A 21,333-nucleotide genomic window follows, 5' to 3' on the forward strand; every position below is an offset into this window, starting at 1 on the left:
TTAGAATGCCCCAGGACTCAATTCTAAGACCCCCTCCGCTTAGTGTGACTCATCATAGGAGACAGGCTCTACTAAAGGTGGGGAGTTAAACTTGCTGTGCTCACTTAAAGGAAACCAATCACTATGAAAATTATTTCTAACCCATCAGCAACATTCAAAGATTCACTATAACTTGTAATTTATCGATTGAAATCTCTGATGTTTCTATGAAGTCCAGTCAATTGAGTGACACCGCCCACTGGACTCCTTAACACAGATTGATCAGAGAGTTTAATTAACATGTTACATGTTACGGGAAAAGATTCTGTATAAGGCTGCGTTCACACTACGTATATTTCAGTCAGTTTATGTATATTTCAGTCAGTATTGCAACCAAAACCAGGAGTTGATTAAAAACACAGAAAGGCTCTGTTCACATAATGTTGAAATTGAGTGGATGGCCGCCATTTAATGGCAAATATTTGCTGTTATTTTAGAACAACGGCTGTTATATTGAAATAATTGCAGTTATTTACTGTTATATGGCGGCCATCCACTCAATTTCAACTATGTGTGAACAGATCCTTTCTGTGTTTTTAATCCACTCCTGGTTTTGGTTGCAATACTGACTGAAATATACGTAGTGTGAACACAGCTTTAGGCTGGGTTCACACTACGTATATTTTGAGGCTGTATTTTTGAGGCTGTATAGCAACCAAAACAAGGAGTGGATTGAAAACACAGAAAGGCTCTGTCCACACAATGTTGTAATTGAGTGGATGGCCGCCATTTAATGGCAAATATGTGCTGTTATTTTAAAATAATGTATTGAAATAATGGAAGTTATTTACCGTTATATGGCAGCCATCCACTCAATTACAACATTATGTGAACAGAGCCTTTCTGTGTTTTCAATCCACTCCTGGTTTTGGTTGCTATGAGGACCTGACTTGAGGACCAAATACAGCCTCAAATATACATAGTGTGAACCCAGCCTAAAGATATATATTAATCTGCTCAATTCTTCCTGCTCTATAACGTGATGCTGATAGATTAGATAGCATTATATTGGTGACAGGTTCTCTTTAACCTGGATATTTCTAATCAGATTTAAACTTTTAACCAATTCATGTAAATGACAGTAACACTTTAACTTCCAAAGTTTCTGTCCCACGTGATCTCCAGCTGCAGCATAGACAGAGCATAGAACTAATAGGAACTATGTCTGGACTGCGTCCCACCACACTGGTGCTGAGAATCGCACAGAACAGACACTTATTATACTGCTGATAAATCAAGTAATAGAGACCATGGCCATGGTTGCTAACTCATTTTAATCTCTTACTGACAGCCGATATGTGGGGCTCCACTGCCTTTTATTAAAAAAAAAAAAACACAACTTATAGACATCTCTATAATCATGTTGGATTATGTTTAGTTTTTTGTTTTTTTTTATTATCACATAATGAGTGGCTAAGGGTAGCTTCACACGGGCGGGCTCGCAGCGAGATTCTCGCTGCGCGCCCGGCAGGTCCTGGCAGTTCCCATAAACTACATACTTGCTGCGGACCGCAGCGAGTATGTAATTGTACCGCGCTTAACTCCTTCTACTCCCGCCCGGCTCCCCCGCTGTAAGCAGCATACATTACCTGTCCTTGCTGCTCGGGTCCGGCGTCCTGCTCTCCCGTCCGGCCAATTAGTGTGTTGCCCAGCCGCAGCCACTGATTGGCCGGGCGGGAGAGCAGGACGCCGGACCCGTGCAGCAAGGAGAGGTAATGTATGCTGCTTACAGCGGGGGAGCCGGGCGGGAGTAGAAGGAGTTAAGCGCGGTACAATTACATACTCGCTGCGGTCCGCAGCAAGTATGTAGTTTATGGAAACTGACAGGACCTGCCGGGCTCGCAGCGAGAATCTCGCTGCGAGCCCGCCCGTGTGAAGCTACCCTTAACAAACAAAAAAAACAACCCAGTGATGCACAGCTATATGACGTGTTCACTGTGTTGTCCTCAGTGCTGAACACAAAGCAATTTTCTGTGTTCAGAACTTTTTAACCACAAGTGATATTGCAAATCTGATTTTGAAATTGATTTCTGAAACATTTCTATTCATATATTTACACACACACACACACACACACACACACAAATATATATATATTATATATATATATATATATATATATATATATATATATATATATATATATATATATATAATCTTATAGATGTATAACACATGGTTTTGCAGTGACACATGGTTTGCCTTCTGCTGAAACACAGACAGTTTTGTCTGGTACCCATTATCATGTACATTAATATCCTGTCTGTATGTAAAATCGAGCTTTGAAAATGACATGAAAGCAGTACCATGCAAATAGAATTCTTGGATTTATCATTGCCACAAAACCGCCTTTAAATGAAAATTCAAAGGGGTGTTCAGATGTGTCCATTGTTAGGATAATCCTATTTCTCCCTTATTATACCAAGTTACCAGATAAATCAGAGGTACTCCAACCATGCGGTCACTTCTAGCTGTATTAGGAGCAAACTCAAATTGCAAATAGTTTTTCCCCTGCTCTGGACAGTTCCTGACATGGACAGAGGCGGCAGCAGAGAGCACTGTGCCAGTGTTACAGTAAATTAAAAAAGTCAATTACAAATCTGTATAACTTTCTGACACCACTCCTTTCAGTAACTGCAGGAAGCCTGCACATATGTGATGCTGACTGTGATTCAACTCTATGGGGGAAATTTATTAAGGGCTTTGCACATATTTTTAGGTGAATAATTGAATTTTTCACCCATATTTGGCCTAAGTTCTACTTATGAACCAGTATTCGATGGGCAAATATTTTTTAAATGCAACTTTTTTTTTTTTAATCTGACTGTTTTAAGTATTCACCAAAAACTTCACATAATCCAGGATTTGAGCCAAATTCCTCATTTGCGACTTTTTAAAAACTGGTGCAGGCTTACGTCTGGTCAGTACCACATGAATTTGTTTGAGATTTTTTTGGCAGCATTTACTATAGACTTTTCCATAAATAACACACAATATATTGCAATAAAACACACACCAACCCACGTTAGAACAGTAACACACATTATACTCCTTATACATGCATAACGGCTTTACAGACCCTACTCCAAATATGGCCTCCAGTCGCTGGGTATCCAAGATACGGACTGTAAGTAATTAGTCCTTCCTTAAGTTTTCCAGTTCTGTTTTCTCATTCATCACGTCGCACTCACTTCACATGCCATTATTTATAGATACCAAGAAAACGTAATGTGAAAAGCCCAGGACTGACCGAGCAGAATTACTACATGGATCTTCATTCGTTTGAAATTACCATAAGCATAGAAATCTGTCTATAACCTCCATACATCTCCTGTCTGTGGAGGATGATTTAAAGGGGTTATGCAAAATTAAAAAAAAAAAACACCACATCTATGTTTTTACAAAAATAGTGCCAAACTTGTCCTCAGGTTCTGTGTGGCACTACAATTCAGGAGAATTGATTTCAAGTAACAACTTACACTGACTGGCTGAACGGCCAGTCAATCAGCGAGATTGTGGCGTGGACAGCCGAGAGCTGGCAGTCCCACAGCCGCTCCCCGTGTGCATGGGGAGAGGCAAATTGTTACTTGAAATCAATTGAAATTTGCTCATCCCTATTATACAGATTTGTAAATGACTACTATTTAAAAATCTCCAGTCTTCCAGTACTTATCAGCTGCTGTATGTCCTACAGAAAGTGGTGTATTCTTTCCATTCTGACACAGTGCTCTCTGTTGCCACCTCTGTCCATGTCAGGAACTGTCTGGAACAGCAAAGATTTCTATGGCGATTTACTGCTGCTCTGGACAGTTCCTGACAGAGGTGGCAGCAGAGAGTACTGTGTCAGACTGGAAAATAATAATAAAATCTCTAGAGTGCCCCTTTAACAATGCACAAAAATAGATGGGAAGTAAAAAGTGTGACTCTTTGCCCACCCTGATAGGGGCAGCACTACAGTTCCCTAATGGAAAACAATCTGGAGATGGGTCCCTCTGCTTGTGGATGTGTCTGGAGATGGGTCCCTCATCCACAAACAAATAAGCAAGTGCACTCAGCTGGAGATGGCAATCTGCAGGAAAACTGGGAGGATTTAACAGAAGGTTCGGTGCCACTATTATCACACAACAAACACCGGCCATCGCTAGCACAAACTGAGGCATATATATATATATTACATACACACATTATATATATATATATATATATATATATATATATATATATATATATATATATATACACACACTGCTGGGCAGGAAGAGCGTGGGTACTCATCATCATTCCAAATCAGTGTCAAGACCTATTAATGTTTTCAGTAAGACTTTGTAAAATAAAAAATTGGGACAAAAACCCAACTACTCTGTGCTGTGTCTTGTATACCCTTTGCATGGTCACTTACAGGTGGGTCAGGTCACATGACTGTGACAATGTCTATAATACTGGGGCCGCAGCTGAACAAAACACATTTACAAGTTAATTTAGCTAGCAGAAATTGTGCTCTGTGCGGTTCACGAGCTCGCCAATATTATTGGGCATCTAATGCTCCTGTGATTTTATAGTGAGGCATTAAAGGAGTTTTACAGGATTTAAAAAAAAAAAAAAAAAAAAAAAAACACACATTACCACCCCTGTCCTCAGGTTGTGTGCGTGCTATATTACAATTCAGCACTATTCACTTTACTAGAATTAGGCCATGTTTACACAACATAAGTTCAGTATTAATCACGGCCATTGTTGCCAATTTTCAACAACGGCCATGATTAATACTGAACTTACATTGTGGTGGAGCTAGAGGGAATTCTAGCGACCACGGAAAAAAAACTGACATGTCAGTTTTCTGCAGCCTCTATTCATTGAATAGCGTCCGGAGAGAACCTGTTAATTCACACAATGGAGCGTGCGTTTGTGTGCAGCGTTGAATTCATTAGAAGTGAAGATCATCCGGTACCCGCTGAGATGATCTTCAGTAACACCAGCTGTTCTGTGATCCGGCCGGGGCACAGAACGGCCTGTGTTATACTAAGTGGGAACATGACCTTAAGCTGCAAAACCAACACCCAAACTGAGGACAAGAAGGCCCATAGAAAATAGTGGCGGTCTGCTGCTGCCACTCCTATTACATGGAGGGACGGCAGCAGATTGTTGCTATTTAGATAGTTTGTCGTTCAACATTCTCGTTGCCTTTTATTACACAAATCGTTTATAGAGCATGGGGGCCAACGGGGAGACGCGGGAGGGGGGGGGGGTGAGCTAAAGATTGGCTGGGGAGCCCATAGGACATAGAGGTATGTGGAGCGACGGCAGCAGATAGTTACTCTCCATGTCGTTTGTCTTTCAACATGTTAATAGACAATGAAAGAGAACAATCAGCCGACATCGTTCATGTCAAAATACGTCTGATAATCGCTTTGTGTAACAGGACCTTTAAGGAACATTATAGGCTGACAGTCCAGGTCCAAAGCTGAACAGGGGAGCCCTGTCTCCCATCTCTGTACCCTGTCTGCTGTTTGCTCACATTATTATAAACCTGTCCGGTTAATGTGTGCACTTTAGAATAACTGCAAAACTGAGCACCAATAGTGAACAACTATCACCTATTAACCACAACAGGATAAGAACGGCCAGTGGAGGAAACAGGAACTCAATCATTTTATTGACCCTGCATGTTACTTCTGGGACATGTAGAGCTGAATGATAGCAATGTGACAAGGTTAAAGGGGTACTCCGGCAAACAAGTTGCTTGTACGTAAGGCTTTCCCATTGCTGAACAAAGGAGAACACTGAAACAGCAATGTGTGATTTCTCTCTACATAGTAAGTGTTCTGTTTTGTCACCATAACGGAAAAGATAATGTTGTCCTTAGAGAATGATGACACATCTATTCTTATCTGCCCATGACCCAATCAGCTCTTGTATTTAAAGGGATTCCCCAGTGATCTTTTTTCCCCTTTAAATAAACTGGTGTCAGAAATAAATAAAAAAAAATATGTATAACTTTCTGAAGTCAGTTGGTTTAAAAGAAAAAAAAAAGAAAAAAATCACCGGGGAATCCTTTTAAAGGGATCTGTCAGCTACAATTCATGTTCCAAACTGATGACACTGTTAGATAGTTGTTGTGTCAAGGAGACACATGTAACCTTTCATATATCCCGCTGTGCTTCCAAAACATAGAAAACTGATTTTATTCTATAGTACAAGTCAAAGAGAGTCAAAGAGGATTTCCTTAGGGCCCACTTACATAGAAAGATTATCTAACAGATCATCAGCCAAAGATTTGAAGCCAAAGCCAGAAACAGACTATAAACAGAAATCAGGTCATAAAGGAAAGCCTGAGATTTCTCTTCTTTTCAAATCCATTCCTGGCTTTGGCTTCAAATGTTTGGCAGATAATCTGTCAAATAATCTTTCTGTGTAAATGGACCCTAAGCTTCTGATGTGCAGCAGGCTATAACACCTTCTTACTACCCCTTTCCATACCAGACCCAGCTTTGGCTCAGCTTCCAGGTGTCAATCAAGCAGGGGGTGATGAGGCATTCAAGCTTGCAGCTATTCAGGAACATGGGAAAGCCTTTTTAACTCTTTGGACCAGAGAAAACAAGCATTTCTCTACATTCTGGAAACACAGACAGATATACAAAAGGTACCATGTGTCTCCTTGTCCTAACAACATCTAACAGTGTCAGCAGTTTGGAATGCGAGTTACAGCTGACAGATTCCCTTTAAATACAGGAGCTGGTGAGGGTCATAGGCATATAAGAACAGACGTGTCATCATTCTCTAAGGACAACATTATCTTTTCCGTTATGGTGACAAAACACTTACTTAGTAGAGAGAAATCCAGGATTGATGTTTCAGTATTCGCCTTTGCTCACCAATAGGAAAGCCCAATCTGCACATACAAACCCCCAATATACCTAATGGGAGCAAACAACACACAGTCACCATCGTAGGTATGCTGCGGTATGACCAGGGCTCTGACTCCTTCATAAATCCTTCCTTTATAATTATTAGAGTTGAGCGACCCTCCCTAGAGCTGCATCCAACTTCTTTAGCCACCGGTATTCAAATGCCACACGCTTAACTCTAATAATTTCATAAGAAATATACTGTAGTCACATCAGCTTCTCATCGCCATCATGTACTCTGGCAGTATGTCCATCTATTCTATCTCTAGATTCCATATTACATGGCACAATGTGCGCAGATCTGTCAGATTAGCGCTCGCTTCCTCCTCGTTTCTCTCGCTGTCTGTGCTATTACATGCACAGACAGCGAGTGGAGAGGAGCGAGAGGGGCTGTACGGACAAACCTTCATCACCCAGATGTCCGATTGAATTCAGCGTCATGTTAAAAGACCAGTGTCTTTTAACATGCGCTATTACACCGAACGATTATCGGTCTGAATGGCCAGTAATCGACCAAGTATGGCCGATGATTGTTTGGTGTAATAGGGCCTTAGGTCCTTAAAGGGGTTATCCAGTGCTACAAAAACATGGCCACTTTCTTTCAGACACAACACGACTCTTGTCTCCAGGTCAGGTGTGGTTTACAATTACGCTCCATTCACTTTAATGGAACTGAGCAGCAAAACCCCACCTAAGCTGGAGACAAGAGTGGGGATGTCTCTGGAAGAAAGTGGCCATGTTTGTGTAGCACTGGATAACCCCTTTAATCTGATATATAATATAATTAAACTGGTAATAGGCTCAGCTCACACTCTCTGAGCAGCTCGCTGTGATACTTTAACACATTACGAGCATCAATAGACAATTAATAGTAGTGTAAGACGCTACTGTATACTGTCACCTCAGCCGACCTCTATGTGTAGACATTAAAAACAAGGCACTACTGACAGCTAAACACAGTACAGAAGTCCTATAGGCTCAAGAGGGGCAGGAAATCATAGAGACACCCCATTCTGTATGGAGAGGGAACGCAGCCCATCATCCACTATCGCCCACTGTATCCAGTATAATCTATGCATCACATCATCTATTACATACCTGAGTTATTGGAATGAAATGTACAGGGTGCCAGTCATTCACTAACTGAGCCAGAAGCTACAAGGGGTTTCCTCAGCCCCTGCTCTGCAGTGAGGAGTGTGAAGTGGAGGTTGGACAGGGATCCTTATGCTGTATTCTAATGGTGCTTTTAGACGGAACGATTATCGTTCGAATTTGCACGATAACGATCGGATTCGAACGATAATCGTACGTGTAAACACTGCGAACGATCAAGCGACGAGCGATAAATCGTTCATTTTGATCTTTTAACATGTTCTAAAATTGTGGCTCGTTGTTCGCAAAAAATTCGCAGATCGTTCCGTCTAAACAGTCATTCACCGATTTACCCTATGTGTGAGATAGGCTTAAGCGATCGCAAAACGATTTTTCCGTACGATGTATCGTTTCGTCTAAATGCTGATCGTTATAAAAAACCCATTGTTCATTCAAAATCGTTAATCGTGCGATCGGGCGAATTATCGCTCTGTCTAAAAGTAGTAAAGTCTAGGGGACAAGGCATGTAATGCTATATTAATCAGCCTATTCATTATCTCTCTTGCATCCCTTGCTATAAGCATTTAAAGGGGTTATCCAGCGCTACAAAAACATGGCCACTTTTCCCCCTACTGTTGTCTCCAGTTCAGGTGCAGTTTGCAATTAAGCTCCATTTACTTTAATGGAACTGAGTTTCAAAACCCCACCCAAACTGGAGACAACAGTAGGGGGAAAGTGGCCATGTTTTTGTAGCGCTGGATAACCCCTTTAAGTAGTCCTCTCCATTATATATTGGAGCTAAGCAGTCCCCCTTGATGCATGAGGACTTGTCCACATGTTGTAAGAGACCGGCTGTTCCGTGACCCGGCCGGGTCACGGAATGGCCGGTCTCTGAAAAGATCATCTTTATGGCCACAGTTCTGTGCGCGCCCGCATCAGAACTCCCCACAGCACACTATGGAGCGAGTGGCCGCAGCCGCTCGCTCCACAGTGTGCACTGACATGGTTTTCTACGGCCTCTATTCAATGAATAGCGGCCGCAGAAAACTGACATGAGCATATGCTCCGGCCGGGATCCCATAGAAGGAAAGGTAGCGTATATTTTCCTAATAATCACGGCCGTTGTGCAACGGCGTGATTTTACAAAAATATACGTTAGTCTGCAGGTGATTCCATAGTGTGAACAGAGACTTAAACCATTTCCTCCCCTTGTCTTATATGGCCCCCCATGTGAGCAGGGCTAACTTCCCTACTGCACCTCCACATATGATCCAAATTTACACAGGGAAGTGTGAATAAGCCCACTTTTCATAGGGTCACAAGAGCTTTTCCCTGTGCTACAGTCATAAGTGGTGAATCAGGTCTGTAGTGATTGCAAGAAAGGATTAATTTATTCTTGTTCTTTAGGCTTCTGCACTCATTCATTAAAATCCAGTCTAGCTTCCAGTACCAGATATAGCACAGGAGAGTGCTGTAACCTGCACAGTCATGGTATACAGGGGTGTATCTTGGGTATATGGGTTCATTATAAATCTTCAGGATTTGTCTTTTTGTTAGGCACATGCTTGGCGACTTTATGAACAAGCCCCTTTAAGAGTCTAACAACACATGAAAGGCTTCTCAGCACGTTTCTTCTTCATGCCAGGCGGCCACTTCCTTCCTTTTATTCAGAAAAAAAAGTTAAACTACATTGTCCTGCAACTATAAGAAGCAGAGAGCGATCCCAGAAACATATCTGTTCCCTATCGATATCATGATCTGCACTGGACAGGAAACCTAGATGGAGATCAGCGACTGCGCTGATGTCCTGCTCACAGGAACGGAAACCCTGGACCTGACTATGCAACATGACGGCAAAAAGGGAGTGCATGAGAATGTATGTGCACCGGCCCAGCCCTCTGCGGGTGATTAAAACACTGGACCGCATATATATATATCTGTATCCGCATATGGAATTTTTAACACTTTACTTTCCATTGGAATATACTCCAATCTACATCACATAACTACAAGGCACAAGCAATAACCAGACACGTCCACCTACATGACACAATGTATTTCTTCCTGTGGGAAATCAGTGCCCCCATATTTATTCTTCAACAATTGGCGACCATCATAAAACCACCCATAGAACAGATAAGCTCTCTATGGCAAACAGAATACAATGTATAACCTTCAAGTCAAGGGGTAATTCGCAGCTTCTCCGCCCATTTACAGTTTCTTGCACAAAAAGTTTAGACACTCGGGGGGACATTTATCAAACTGGTGTAAAGTGGAATTGTCTTAGTTGCCCCTAGCAACCAACCAGATTACACTTTTTTATTCCTCACAGATTTTTTGAAAAATGAAAAGGTGGAATCTGATTGGTTGCTAGGGGCAACTAAGACAATTCCACTTTACCCCAGTTTGATAAATCTCCCCCTCTGAGCCTTAAAGGCAAAGCGATTCTCAAACTTTCAGCCATTTCTCTAGTTCTTGGAAAGGTTTATTGAGTCCATTGTAATATTATAATGGGAACAAGATCTGCACCTTTTCTGTGTGTTGGAAACCACTTCTGTTATGGCTAAAAGTACGAACAAAGTACTACATGTGAACCCTGCCATAACTAAATGGTGCAATATCAAGACGGGCCAAAAACTGTGCTTCTGGAGTGGACAATGTCTATGTAAGTCAGCATATAAAATATAGGAATACACAGTACAGCACTGTGTACAAGCACATTAAAGGGGTTATCCAGCACTAGAAAAACATGGCCACTTTCTTCCAGAGACAGCACCACTCTTGTCTCCAGTTTGGGTACAGGTTCCATTGAAGAGAATGGAGTTTAATTGCAAATAACACCCAAACTGGAGACAAGAGTGGTGCTGTCTCTGGAAGAAAGTGGGCATGCCTTTCTAACACTGGATAACCCCTTTAAAAGCTGTAGGGGAGTCACCAACTGCATCACTTCAGGGAACTCCAGTACTATATATTAGTCAGGTGACCTGATCTGCACGCTATTCTACATATCCATTATACTTCCAGGAGACAAAGATGGTGGCTGAGCTACATCTCTGAATCATAAATGGTAAAAGTGATACTCAAAACCAAAAGCCTCTATGAGCCATGTGATCAACCCCAGCCAACCAGTTTACCGAGCTATGGCTTTATAGTAGATGGAAAACTTTCTGGGATTGCCTAATAGGTTAAAAAAAAATCTCTAATGTTTTCATACAATGAAGAGCCCAAACACCACCCAGCTCTTCTATGGCAGTTATGATGTTCGGCACTAGCATATGCGTTTTTTTTTTTTTAACATGCATCAATTGAAATCCATGAATCACAAGATCGAGGAAAAGCAGAATTTAAATAAATAATTGGCATTAAAATACACTTGTATGTCACAATAACTATCGTAGAAAAACATCAGGAAACACTGACACTCTCCTAAGTATACACAGTATATACAGACCCTGCCGTGGCAATTTATCAATACATATAGGCGCTAAACCATTGTCTGTGTAATACAAAATCTGCTGAAGAGCTCAGGCCTGGCATCCTGTCCATGTGCCCTCTGTGGTGCGTTAAAGGAGAAGTCTGCAAATTTTTTATTAAAGTATTGTATTGCCACCCAAAAGTTATACAAATCACCAATATACACTTATTATGGGAAATGCTGCATCAAGGCTTCACTTCATGGATAAAATGGTGATGTCACGATCCAACTCCCAGAGCTGTATGGGCTGTGGCTGCTGGAGAGGATGATGGCAGAGGGATGCTCAGTGTCCCTCCAGTGCCCTGTGTCCCTCAGTGTCCCCCTGCCATCATCCTCTCCAGCAGCCACAGCCTGCACAGCCCTGGGAGTCAGGTCGTGACATCACCATTTTATCCAGGAAGTGAAGCCTTGATGCAGTAAGTGCAGGGAAAAAAGCACTTTACATAACTTTTAGGGGGCAATAATAATAATAATAATAATAATAATAATTAATAAAAATTTTAGCCAGACTTCTCCTTTAATAAAGATGCTGCTATCTACCACATTTATTTCTAATGACATGAAGACCAATGGAGCGGGCACCAAGTTCCCAGAAATTGACAAACTGTGTAAAGTGCTGCGGAATCAGTTGGCGCTATACAAATCAAAGCAGCATTATTATTATATTAGTACCAATGATTGTGCCGCAGGGCATCTCTGACATATCTCTGACCCGCTGTGATACTTGTGTCACAGTCTCTTATTAGGTATATGCCACATTTCTAAAGCCTGGGTCAAATCTCACACTAACAGTACATAAGAAGCAATGTCTTTATACACCAGCCTGGTCCTAATATAGAACAGCAGGTATATGCCCCTCCTGTGCTTACTGACACCAGGCTGATCCCTACACAGTACAGCGGGTGTATGCCCCTCTATAACTATACAGTACAGCGGGTATACGCCCCTCAATGAGTATACAGTATAGCGGGTGTACGCCCCTCTATGAGTATACAGTACAGCCAGTAGTGGATTAAAATAGGGGCGTTTTGGGCGGCAGCCCGGGGCCCTGAGCTCCTGGGGGGCCCATGACCACCCAAAAAGACTTATACTTTCAGTGGTGTACTGTCTCCTGGCTACACTTCCGCCATGATTTGCAAAAATCACTGTTTTTTAATGGCAATTTTGCACAAATCAGGACATCATGACATTATCTATACTGTACTATAAACACCAGGCTAGTGCTGCCATAGTTACAGTGGGGTGGGGGGGCCCAGTCTTGGTGAACAGCCCAGGGCCTATGGTAAAGTTAATCCGCCCCTGAGTACAGTGGGTTTATGCCCCTCTATGAGTATACAGTACAGCGGGTGTATGCCCCTCTATATGTATACAGTACAGCGGGTGTACGCCCCTCTGTGAGTATACAGTACAGCGGGTGTATGCCCCTCTGTGAGTATACAGTACAGCGGGTGTATGCCCCTCTGTGAGTATACACTGCAGCGGGTGTATGCCCCTCTATATGTATACAGTACAGCGGGTGTATGCCCCTCTATGAGTATACAGTACAGCGGGTGTATGCCCCTCTATGAGTATACAGTACAGCGGGTGTACGCCCCTCTATGAGTATACAGTACAGCGGGTGTACGCCCCTCTATGAATATACAGTACAGCGGGTGTACGCCCCTCTATGAGTATACAGTACAGCGGGTGTACACCCCTCAATGAGCATACAGTACAGCAGGTGTACACCCCTCAATGAGTATACAGTACAGCAGGTGTATGCCCCTCTATATGTATACAGTACAGCGGGTGTATGCCCCTCTATAAGTATACAGTACAGCGGGTGTATGCCCCTCTATGAGTATACAGTACAGCGGGTGTATGCCCCTCTATGAGTATACAGTACAGCGGGTGTATACCCCTCTATAAGTATACAGTACAGCGGGTGTATGCCCCTCTATAAGTATACAGTACAGCGGGTGTATGCCCCTCTATAAGTATACAGTACAGCGGGTGTATGCCCCTCTATGAGTATACAGTACAGCGGGTGTATGCCCCTCTATGAGTATACAGTACAGCGGGTGTATGCTCCTCTATAAGTATACAGTACAGCGGGTGTATGCCCCTCTATGAGTATACAGTACAGCGGGTGTATGCCCCTCTGTACAGCGGGTGTATGCCCCTCTATGAGTATACAGTACAGTGGGTGTATGCCCCTCTATGAGTATACAGTACAGCGGGTGTATGCCCCTCTATAAGTATACAGTACAGCGGGTGTATGCCCCTCTATGAGTATACAGTACAGCGGGTGTATGCCCCTCTATAAGTATACAGTACAGCCGGTGTATGCTCCTCCGCTGACAGCAGGTACAGATCGCCCGGTGATGCCCGGCTGGCTCCGCTCATTCATACTGGCAGAGAAGTTGTAGCAGAGCCCAGCACCGTGCTGCCAGCTCCGGGCACAGCACACACACTACTACTCACCGCTGCCCGTCTGCTGGGACAGAGTAGATACGGAGGTCTGGCCCATGGCTTCCCCGCCCAGAGGGGCCCTTTGTCCGGTCTCAGGCGGCTCTCAGGCTCCGGTGTCCGTGCATTCCCAGCAGCAGTAATCCCGGGGTAACATGTCCTGTGGCGGCCGTGGTGCCCCCGCTCAGTGCCCGGCTGCTGCAGCACCAGTGTGGATGCCTGTCATTCCTGGGGCAGATTAGTGCGGGTCAGAGGTCACAGGCAGCAGCAGCGGCGGCGTCTGTAGTAGCCCCCTCCCCTCCTCCTCTCCTCCTCCTCCTCCCTGCTCTCCGCCGTGTGTCCTATTAGCACCGCCGGGCGGCTCTCCTCTCTCTCCTCCGTCTCCTCGGTCTCTTTTCGCTTGGCTTTTTGTCTTCCATCCCTCCTTCCCTCCCTCCTTCCCTCCCTCCTCTCTCCCCGCCGCCTCCTCCCCTCATTTTACCCTCCTCTCATCTCCGCAGACATGTAGCAGGGCTCAGGGGTCACTGCTGTGTGGCGAGGTGACTGTGTGGCCACTGGTATATGCTATGTGGCTACTAGTTACACTTCTGGTGCCTCAGATGGCAGCAGCGCCCTTCCTGCCAGCAGGGGCATCCATATACAATGTATCACTGTGTGATGAGGGTGAGATTGTGCCATGCTTAGGGCCCTATTCCACCGGACGATTATCGTTCAGATTATCGTTAAATCGTTCGAATCTAAACGATAATTGTTCGGTTAAAATGCAGTTAACGACCGAACGAGAAATCGTTGATCGCTTTATAAGACCTGGACCTATTTTTATCGTTGCTCGTTCGCATTGAATAAGACGTCGTTCGGTCGTTCGCAGTAGATACAAACGCAATAGCGAAGAAAAAAAGTCCCATAGACTCCATTCTATGCTCAGGCGGATTCCGCCATCCGTCCCAAGAATTGACATGTCAATTGTTTGAGTGAAGAGCAATGGAAACATAGGCGTTCGAGGCCCTCCCATTGACACACTGAGGCAGATGGAATTCCACTCTCCGCTGCTTGAATTTTTCTCAAATTCCGGACCTGTTCTGCCTGAGCTGAATAGGCAAGGAATTTCAAGCAGAAAACTTTCCTCTTCAATTCCTGGCCTATTACTCAGTGTACCCTAATGCTCTATATTCTCACACCGTTCTATCATAACCAGCATCTTCTGTGGGATCAGATTAGAGCCTTCATTCCCCAAGCGCATTAATGTGCCTTGGGCAGCCATGACCCTATCACCAGTTCATGTTGTCCTTCCTCTCATCACTTTCCTTAAAGTTTACCTTTCATTTGTAAAAACTTTTGACATGTCATGGAGACATGTCAAAAGTTTTGATCGGTCCGGGTCTGAGTGTTCACACCTGTACTGATTGGGAGAACGAGTGTAAGAAAAATAAAAAGAGTTGGGCTCATAATGTAAAGACCCTATTACACGGTGACGAAAGAGAGCAAGCGACTGCCGCTTTTGCTCCTTATTCCCCGCTCGCTGCCTGCGCTATTAGACGTGTCGGCAACAAGCGGGTAAGAGCCAGGGGGCTGCGGGGAGCTGTAATAGGGCCTAAAAGTCACACGGTCGCCGGCTTTTTGCCTTCTGACTTCTCTACACAGGTGTAAAAGGTAAATTTAGCAGTTTTCATACCATATTTTATATCATACGTTATGCTGCTTGTTCAAGTAAAAAGTGATATTTTATCAACTGCAGATTGTGCTAAGTGGGCGGTGCCTCGTGGCATTAGCGCCACTTAGCCCCGCCCACAGCGCCACCGTTGGCCCTTCCGTGACGTCATCGGCACATAGGCCCCATCCCCTCGATACCCATTGGTGGGCCGACCTAGAGGGGGACGGGCCTAGACCTTTAGGCCAGCCTGTTCCAATGGTCAGCGAGTTGGTGGGGCTTATGTGCCTATGGCATCATGGAGAGGCGGGGCTAACGGTGGCGCTCTGGGCAGGGCTAAGTGGCGCAAATGCCACTAAGCCCCCCCCCCACTTAGCACAATCTGCAGTTGATAAAAGATGACTTTTTACTTGAACAAGCAGCATGACGTATGATATAAAATATGGTATGAAAACCGCTAAATTTACCCATTACACCTATGTAGAGAAGTCAGAATGCAAAAAAGGGGTGACAGTGTCACTTTAAGTCTATAGAGCCTGACTTTTTTTCTTAAACAGAAGTGGGGAGAGGATATGCTGCAGTGCGATCGGTACAGGCTGAACACTCACGAATGACAGGTACACTTTTACACAAATCTAGGCAATAATCTTCTGTTGTAAACCTTGGAACGATCAAACAAAAATTTGTTTTTTTTTTTGTGTCGATAGCATCTTTTGAGCCAACCTGAAAATCATTGTTAAATCCAGTCCATTCTTCAAGACTGATCGTTGGCATAGACTTCCCCTTTCCATAATGGTTAGATGTCATTTACTTAAAATTATGGCAATTTCTAGATTACTATATAATCTCTGCCTACACTACTGAAATATATGGACATTAACACGAATGTACCATCAGGTTACCCCTGGTTCCCGTGTACAGCGCCTCGTTCTATACATAGGCACCGGCCGGCCCACCCGCCCCCAGTGGGAGGAAACCCACATATGCCGACACCAGCAGAAGTAGTTCCTCAGGTGAAGCAATATATGTCCTTAGATCAATTCAAGGTAACACGTTCAAAGGAAAAGTTCACAAAATGGTTCTTTAAAAAGTGGAAAACATTCCTCTTTGGTGAGGAGATTATAAAGGTTATGCTTCCCTTTAAGGACACAGTATGGTATCTAAGGGTACTATTACACGGAACGATAATTGGCCCGATTGGCTGATCGTTGATATAGGTTAGAACCTATTTTTGTCAGGCGCCGACCGCGCACCGCTGCGAGTAATAGCGGTGCACGGGCGGCGACTAACGATATACATAACCCATCCACGTTCCAGGGCTGCTCCTGCCGTCCGCTTCTCCCGGGCTCCCGCGCGCTCTAGATTCACAGCGGCCTGTCAGTTGATAGGCCGCTCAGCCAATCACAGGCCGCGGCGGTCCCGGCCTGTTATTGGCTGAGCGGCCTATCAGCTGACAGGCCGCTGTGAATCTAGAGCGCGCGGGACCCGGGGAGAAGCGGACGGCAGGTATTATCGGGCCCTGCTCGATGCCGCTGGTACACTAGGGAAACTTAAAAATCATGAATAAGATAGGGATATATGTCTATGCAAGGGACCATAAGCCAGGAGGAGAGAATCTTAACCTGATTATGTGAAGAAAGCCGTGGGTATTTGGTGGGGAGGGTGAAGGTGATGTTTCACTTGGATTGCATATGTTAACCGTTTTTTATAATATCAAAAGGATTGTGCGATCCAGGTTTTTTTCTGTATCACAACAGAAAAAGTTTGTTCATGGTATGCCACTGCAAACAACAGCCCCACCATCTCTGAGACCAGGTCTGAACCAGCCAGCTAGCCATCATAATTTGTCCCTGGCAAAGGTCATTCAGATCCTAATGTATGTCCATTTCTGTAGCTTCTGACAATTATTCACTTTACTTAAAGGGATTGTCCCACCATTTAGACGTATCCCTTAGGGGATGCCTTTATGAAGTGAATACATACATACATATACATAGACAGATACACATGCATATATACACACATAAATACATAGGTAGATGTTAACAAGGCCAATGACATGGAGCTCCTCATCCCCAGTACTTAGCAGCACTTTCTTCTCTTGCTTCTTATCCTCCTGTTCTTTTACCAACAGCTCCAAACAAAGAGGCTTCTGTAAGCAGACAAGTGTTAAAAGCAAGGACAGAAGGGCTCTCCTGCCAAGATCAGCTTGTTGATATGCTAATATTTTTTGACACGTTGAAACCTTTGTGTTGTTCTCACATGAACACATTAAATAATTGGGGTTTTTTTGGGTTTTTTTTTACTAACAAGTGAATAGTTAAGAATCTTTGGTGCTGCATTAATAGCCAGTAAACATTTACAGAGATCAGCTCTAGTAGACTAGAAACTGTATCTTCTATTGTCCTCAATTCTTATATATCACAGCTTGGTCTTAAAGGAAAACTCGGGTGAAATGTAAAAATCCAGGGACGGCAGGGGGGTGGTAGCATAATAGAGAAGTTATACTTACCTGTTCCGGTGCCATTGTAGTGCAGCGGTGCCGCTCACAGACCTGTGTCGGCCTTAAGCAGCACCCCTCAGCAACGTCACAACCCGGCTCAGAAATGCCAGCTTGGCTAGTCAGTGACTTAAACAGGACACCTCTGCAGTCACTTACTGGCTGAGCGGGGAGTACCTGCCTTATTGTGATGACACCGGAACTGAGAGAATCAGGAGAGCAAAGGCTGGGAGTGAGCTGGTGACACTGTGCTGTGGGGGCAGCGGACAGGTACATATGCGGTGTCCCACCACGGGTGTTTCTTGTGCCACACCTGTCGCAAAAGCCGTTTTACTCAAAGCTAAGTGGTGATGAAGGTAGTCAATTATTTCACCACTAGATGTCAGTGTTTTGTATGTAAAGTTTTATCTATCGCACAGCTGTAGTAAACAAAGGGCTATTGTTCTACGTATATTATGTATTTTATTGTCCAGTAGAGATACTCTTCTTATCTAACCTATCATTTCCTTCTCTTCTTGCACACATTCCTCTCCAGCACTCACAGGGTCCCTTACACACCCCTGTAGGAAGTAGTCACTTGGTGAGAGGAAGTGTAGCTTCAGTCTTACACAGATTCTCGTGGGAGGAAGACACACAGTAGATTTCCCTGCTGTAGTTAAGCCGAGGCCTGGCTCTGCCAGGACCCCTGTCCGAGACGGTCCAGTTGTGTTCAGCAAGTTAAAGGACAACTCCCACGAAAAAGTTTTTTGGCTTATTTAACACACATTACAAAGTTATATAACTTTGTAATGTGGTTAACTAACCGGTCTGACCCCTTCCCCCAGTGGCGTCACTAGCTACATCCCAGCATGTCACAGGTCAAGTAGTAGAGTACCATACATATAACTTCTCGTTCATGTTACCACCCCTGTCCTCTCTCGATTTTTAGATTTTTCCAGAGTTCTCCTTTAAAGAAAATGCATGTAAGAGGGTAAGTAACTGGTGATATAAAACAAAGGATGGTTATTAAAGGGGTATTCCCATCTGACAGTTATCCCCTTTCCACAGGATGGATGACGATCCACAGGATAGGGGATAACTACCTGATCACTCGTAGAGATGAGCGAACCGGTTCGCCCGGTATGGGATCCGGTTCGGATTTTCCCAAAAATCCGAGTCCAATCGGATTCGGATTTTTGGAAATCCGCTCCGATTTTTTTTTTCTTGCTTTATAAAATGGCAGCCGCCATTCTAGAAAGCAGGAAGTGTTCCGGGTGGGAAAAGCGATTTCCCATGATGCCCGGAACACATCCAATCAGCAGGGATCTTGTACTAGCCCACCCCCTGTGTGACGTCGGTATTGCTTTAAAAGGAGCGGTGACATGACCGCGCCACGCAGTGTGTAGAGGGAGAGAGAGAAGAAGCAAGCTGCTGTTGTTGTGGTGTACCACAGACTACTGAGAAGATATTATGGGAAAGGAAAGATTAGGAAAGCTGAGAGGAGAAACATCTAGTGATTGAGAGAGAAATAAAGAGAGGGCGAAAGATAGATAGATTAGGCATTGGACAGAAAAGGGTGCACGGTGCAAAGTCCTATACTTTTGATAGTGTGTATATCACATCTGTCTTTATCCTGAGAGACTAAAATACCTGGTTCAGGTGTATAGCATTGTATCTTTAAAAAAAAGTGCTCTCTCTCTCTCTCTCTCTCTATATATATATATATATATATATATATATATATATACCCAATTTCCATACTTGGACCCTTCTGATTGAAAGTGTGTATATCACATCCCTCTTATCCTGAGAGACTAAAATACCTGGTTCAGGTGTATAGTAGTGTATCTTTAACCCCTTACGTACGCCCCCAAAACCCGTGCCTTAACGCAAACGGGCGTACATTTACGCCCGCGGTTTCCCCGATCGCTGCGTGTACACACGCATCGATCGGGGAAGATGGCCTGCTATAATGTATAGCAGGCCATCCCTGCTTGTCGGCACGGGGGGTGATTAACCCCTCCCGTGCTGACGATCGCCGCTATTGGCTGATCAATTCAGATCAGCATATGGCGGCGATCTGCAGCTTTCCGGGTCATCGGTGACCCGATGGCCCGGATAGCAATGGCGGTCGGTGCTGTCCGAGGACGACACCGACCGCCATTAGTGTTAAAAGTAACGGTGGCCACAGTGCCACGTCCCGATCGCCGGCGATAAAAGTACCCCATGAAAGGGTTAAATACCTGCTGTGGACACCTCAGCTAGGTAGCTGAGGTGTCCAGAGCAGGTATTGACCCATACTCACCGGATCCAGCGTCCCGATCGCGTCTTCCGGGTTCCGAACGCGTCTTCCGGGTTCCGAACGCGTCCTCGTCTTCGTCGGCGTCTTCGCCTTTTTCCGGCAGTCCCCATCGGTAATCATCGGCTCCAGCGTCGTCAAACTTCGGCTTTTTCCGGAATTGGCGTTCTACTGCCCCCTAGCGGCTGATAAGTGTATATAATACACATATCAGTAGCTATAGGGTTGAAGAAAGATTTTTTTTTTTTTTTTCTATTTTCCGCACCCTATCGCCGCTGAGTGCTGATCAGCATCGCACGTAAGTGCGCCGCTGATCAGCAACTCCTCCTTTTTGGCGTAGAGTGTTTTTTTCCTATATCCTACAGCCACGGTCTGCTTATACGTGCTGCACATAAGTGCGGCATTTATCAGCAACTCCTTTCTTGGCGTAGTTTTTTTTTTTATACTTAATGTTAAAAAAGCATGTAAAAAACACCATTACACTACACGGAATAAAGTTTTACACTACACCACTACATACCCCATATACCAATAACCGTATAAAGATGGCCCCCAGGGTGTTTTCGGTGTCGGACGCATACGCTATTATTGCCTCCGACACCGAAACAGCCAGTGAGGATGAATGGGGGGTCCTTCGTTCCTCCATTCATCCTCATCCTCATCATCCAATGACGTAGCGTACGCTGCCCCCCAGACACGTCTTTTCCGCCAGTACCGTCCCAATAAGAGATCACGGTATGGCGTGAAATTCTACAAACTCTGTGAGAGTACCTCAGGGTACACTTACAGATTTAGGGTACGTGCACACTGTGGAATGGCGAAGGATAACCCTTTGTGCATTCCGCAGCTGGCACCCGCCGGCGGACTAATGCGGGCGTGTGTCTCCACCCGTGTCATAGACTCCAATCTATGCATGGGCGGATTCCATCTTCCATCCAAAGAATGAAC

The 21,333-nt window shown here is 44.4% G+C and overlaps 1 protein-coding gene across 3 annotated transcripts in view; it reads right to left on the bottom strand.

Annotated features, from left to right (window-relative positions):
* Positions 1–21,333, bottom strand: part of PHACTR2 (phosphatase and actin regulator 2) — a 130,340-nt gene that overhangs the window by 48,170 nt on the left and 60,837 nt on the right. For 2 of the 3 annotated variants that reach the window (XM_069973765.1, XM_069973763.1), the window contains exon 1: positions 13,975–14,234. The exons of the other annotated variant lie outside the window; for it this stretch is intronic. In XM_069973765.1, coding sequence (XP_069829866.1) covers positions 13,975–14,020 — 46 coding nt within the window. In that variant the 5' untranslated portion in view covers positions 14,021–14,234. Of the gene's footprint in view, positions 1–13,974; positions 14,235–21,333 lie in introns of those variants that run through there. 3 annotated transcript variants of the gene reach the window in all.

The sequence above is a fragment of the Dendropsophus ebraccatus genome, chromosome 6, assembly GCF_027789765.1.
Source record: "Dendropsophus ebraccatus isolate aDenEbr1 chromosome 6, aDenEbr1.pat, whole genome shotgun sequence".
Lineage (NCBI taxonomy): Eukaryota > Metazoa > Chordata > Amphibia > Anura > Hylidae > Dendropsophus > Dendropsophus ebraccatus.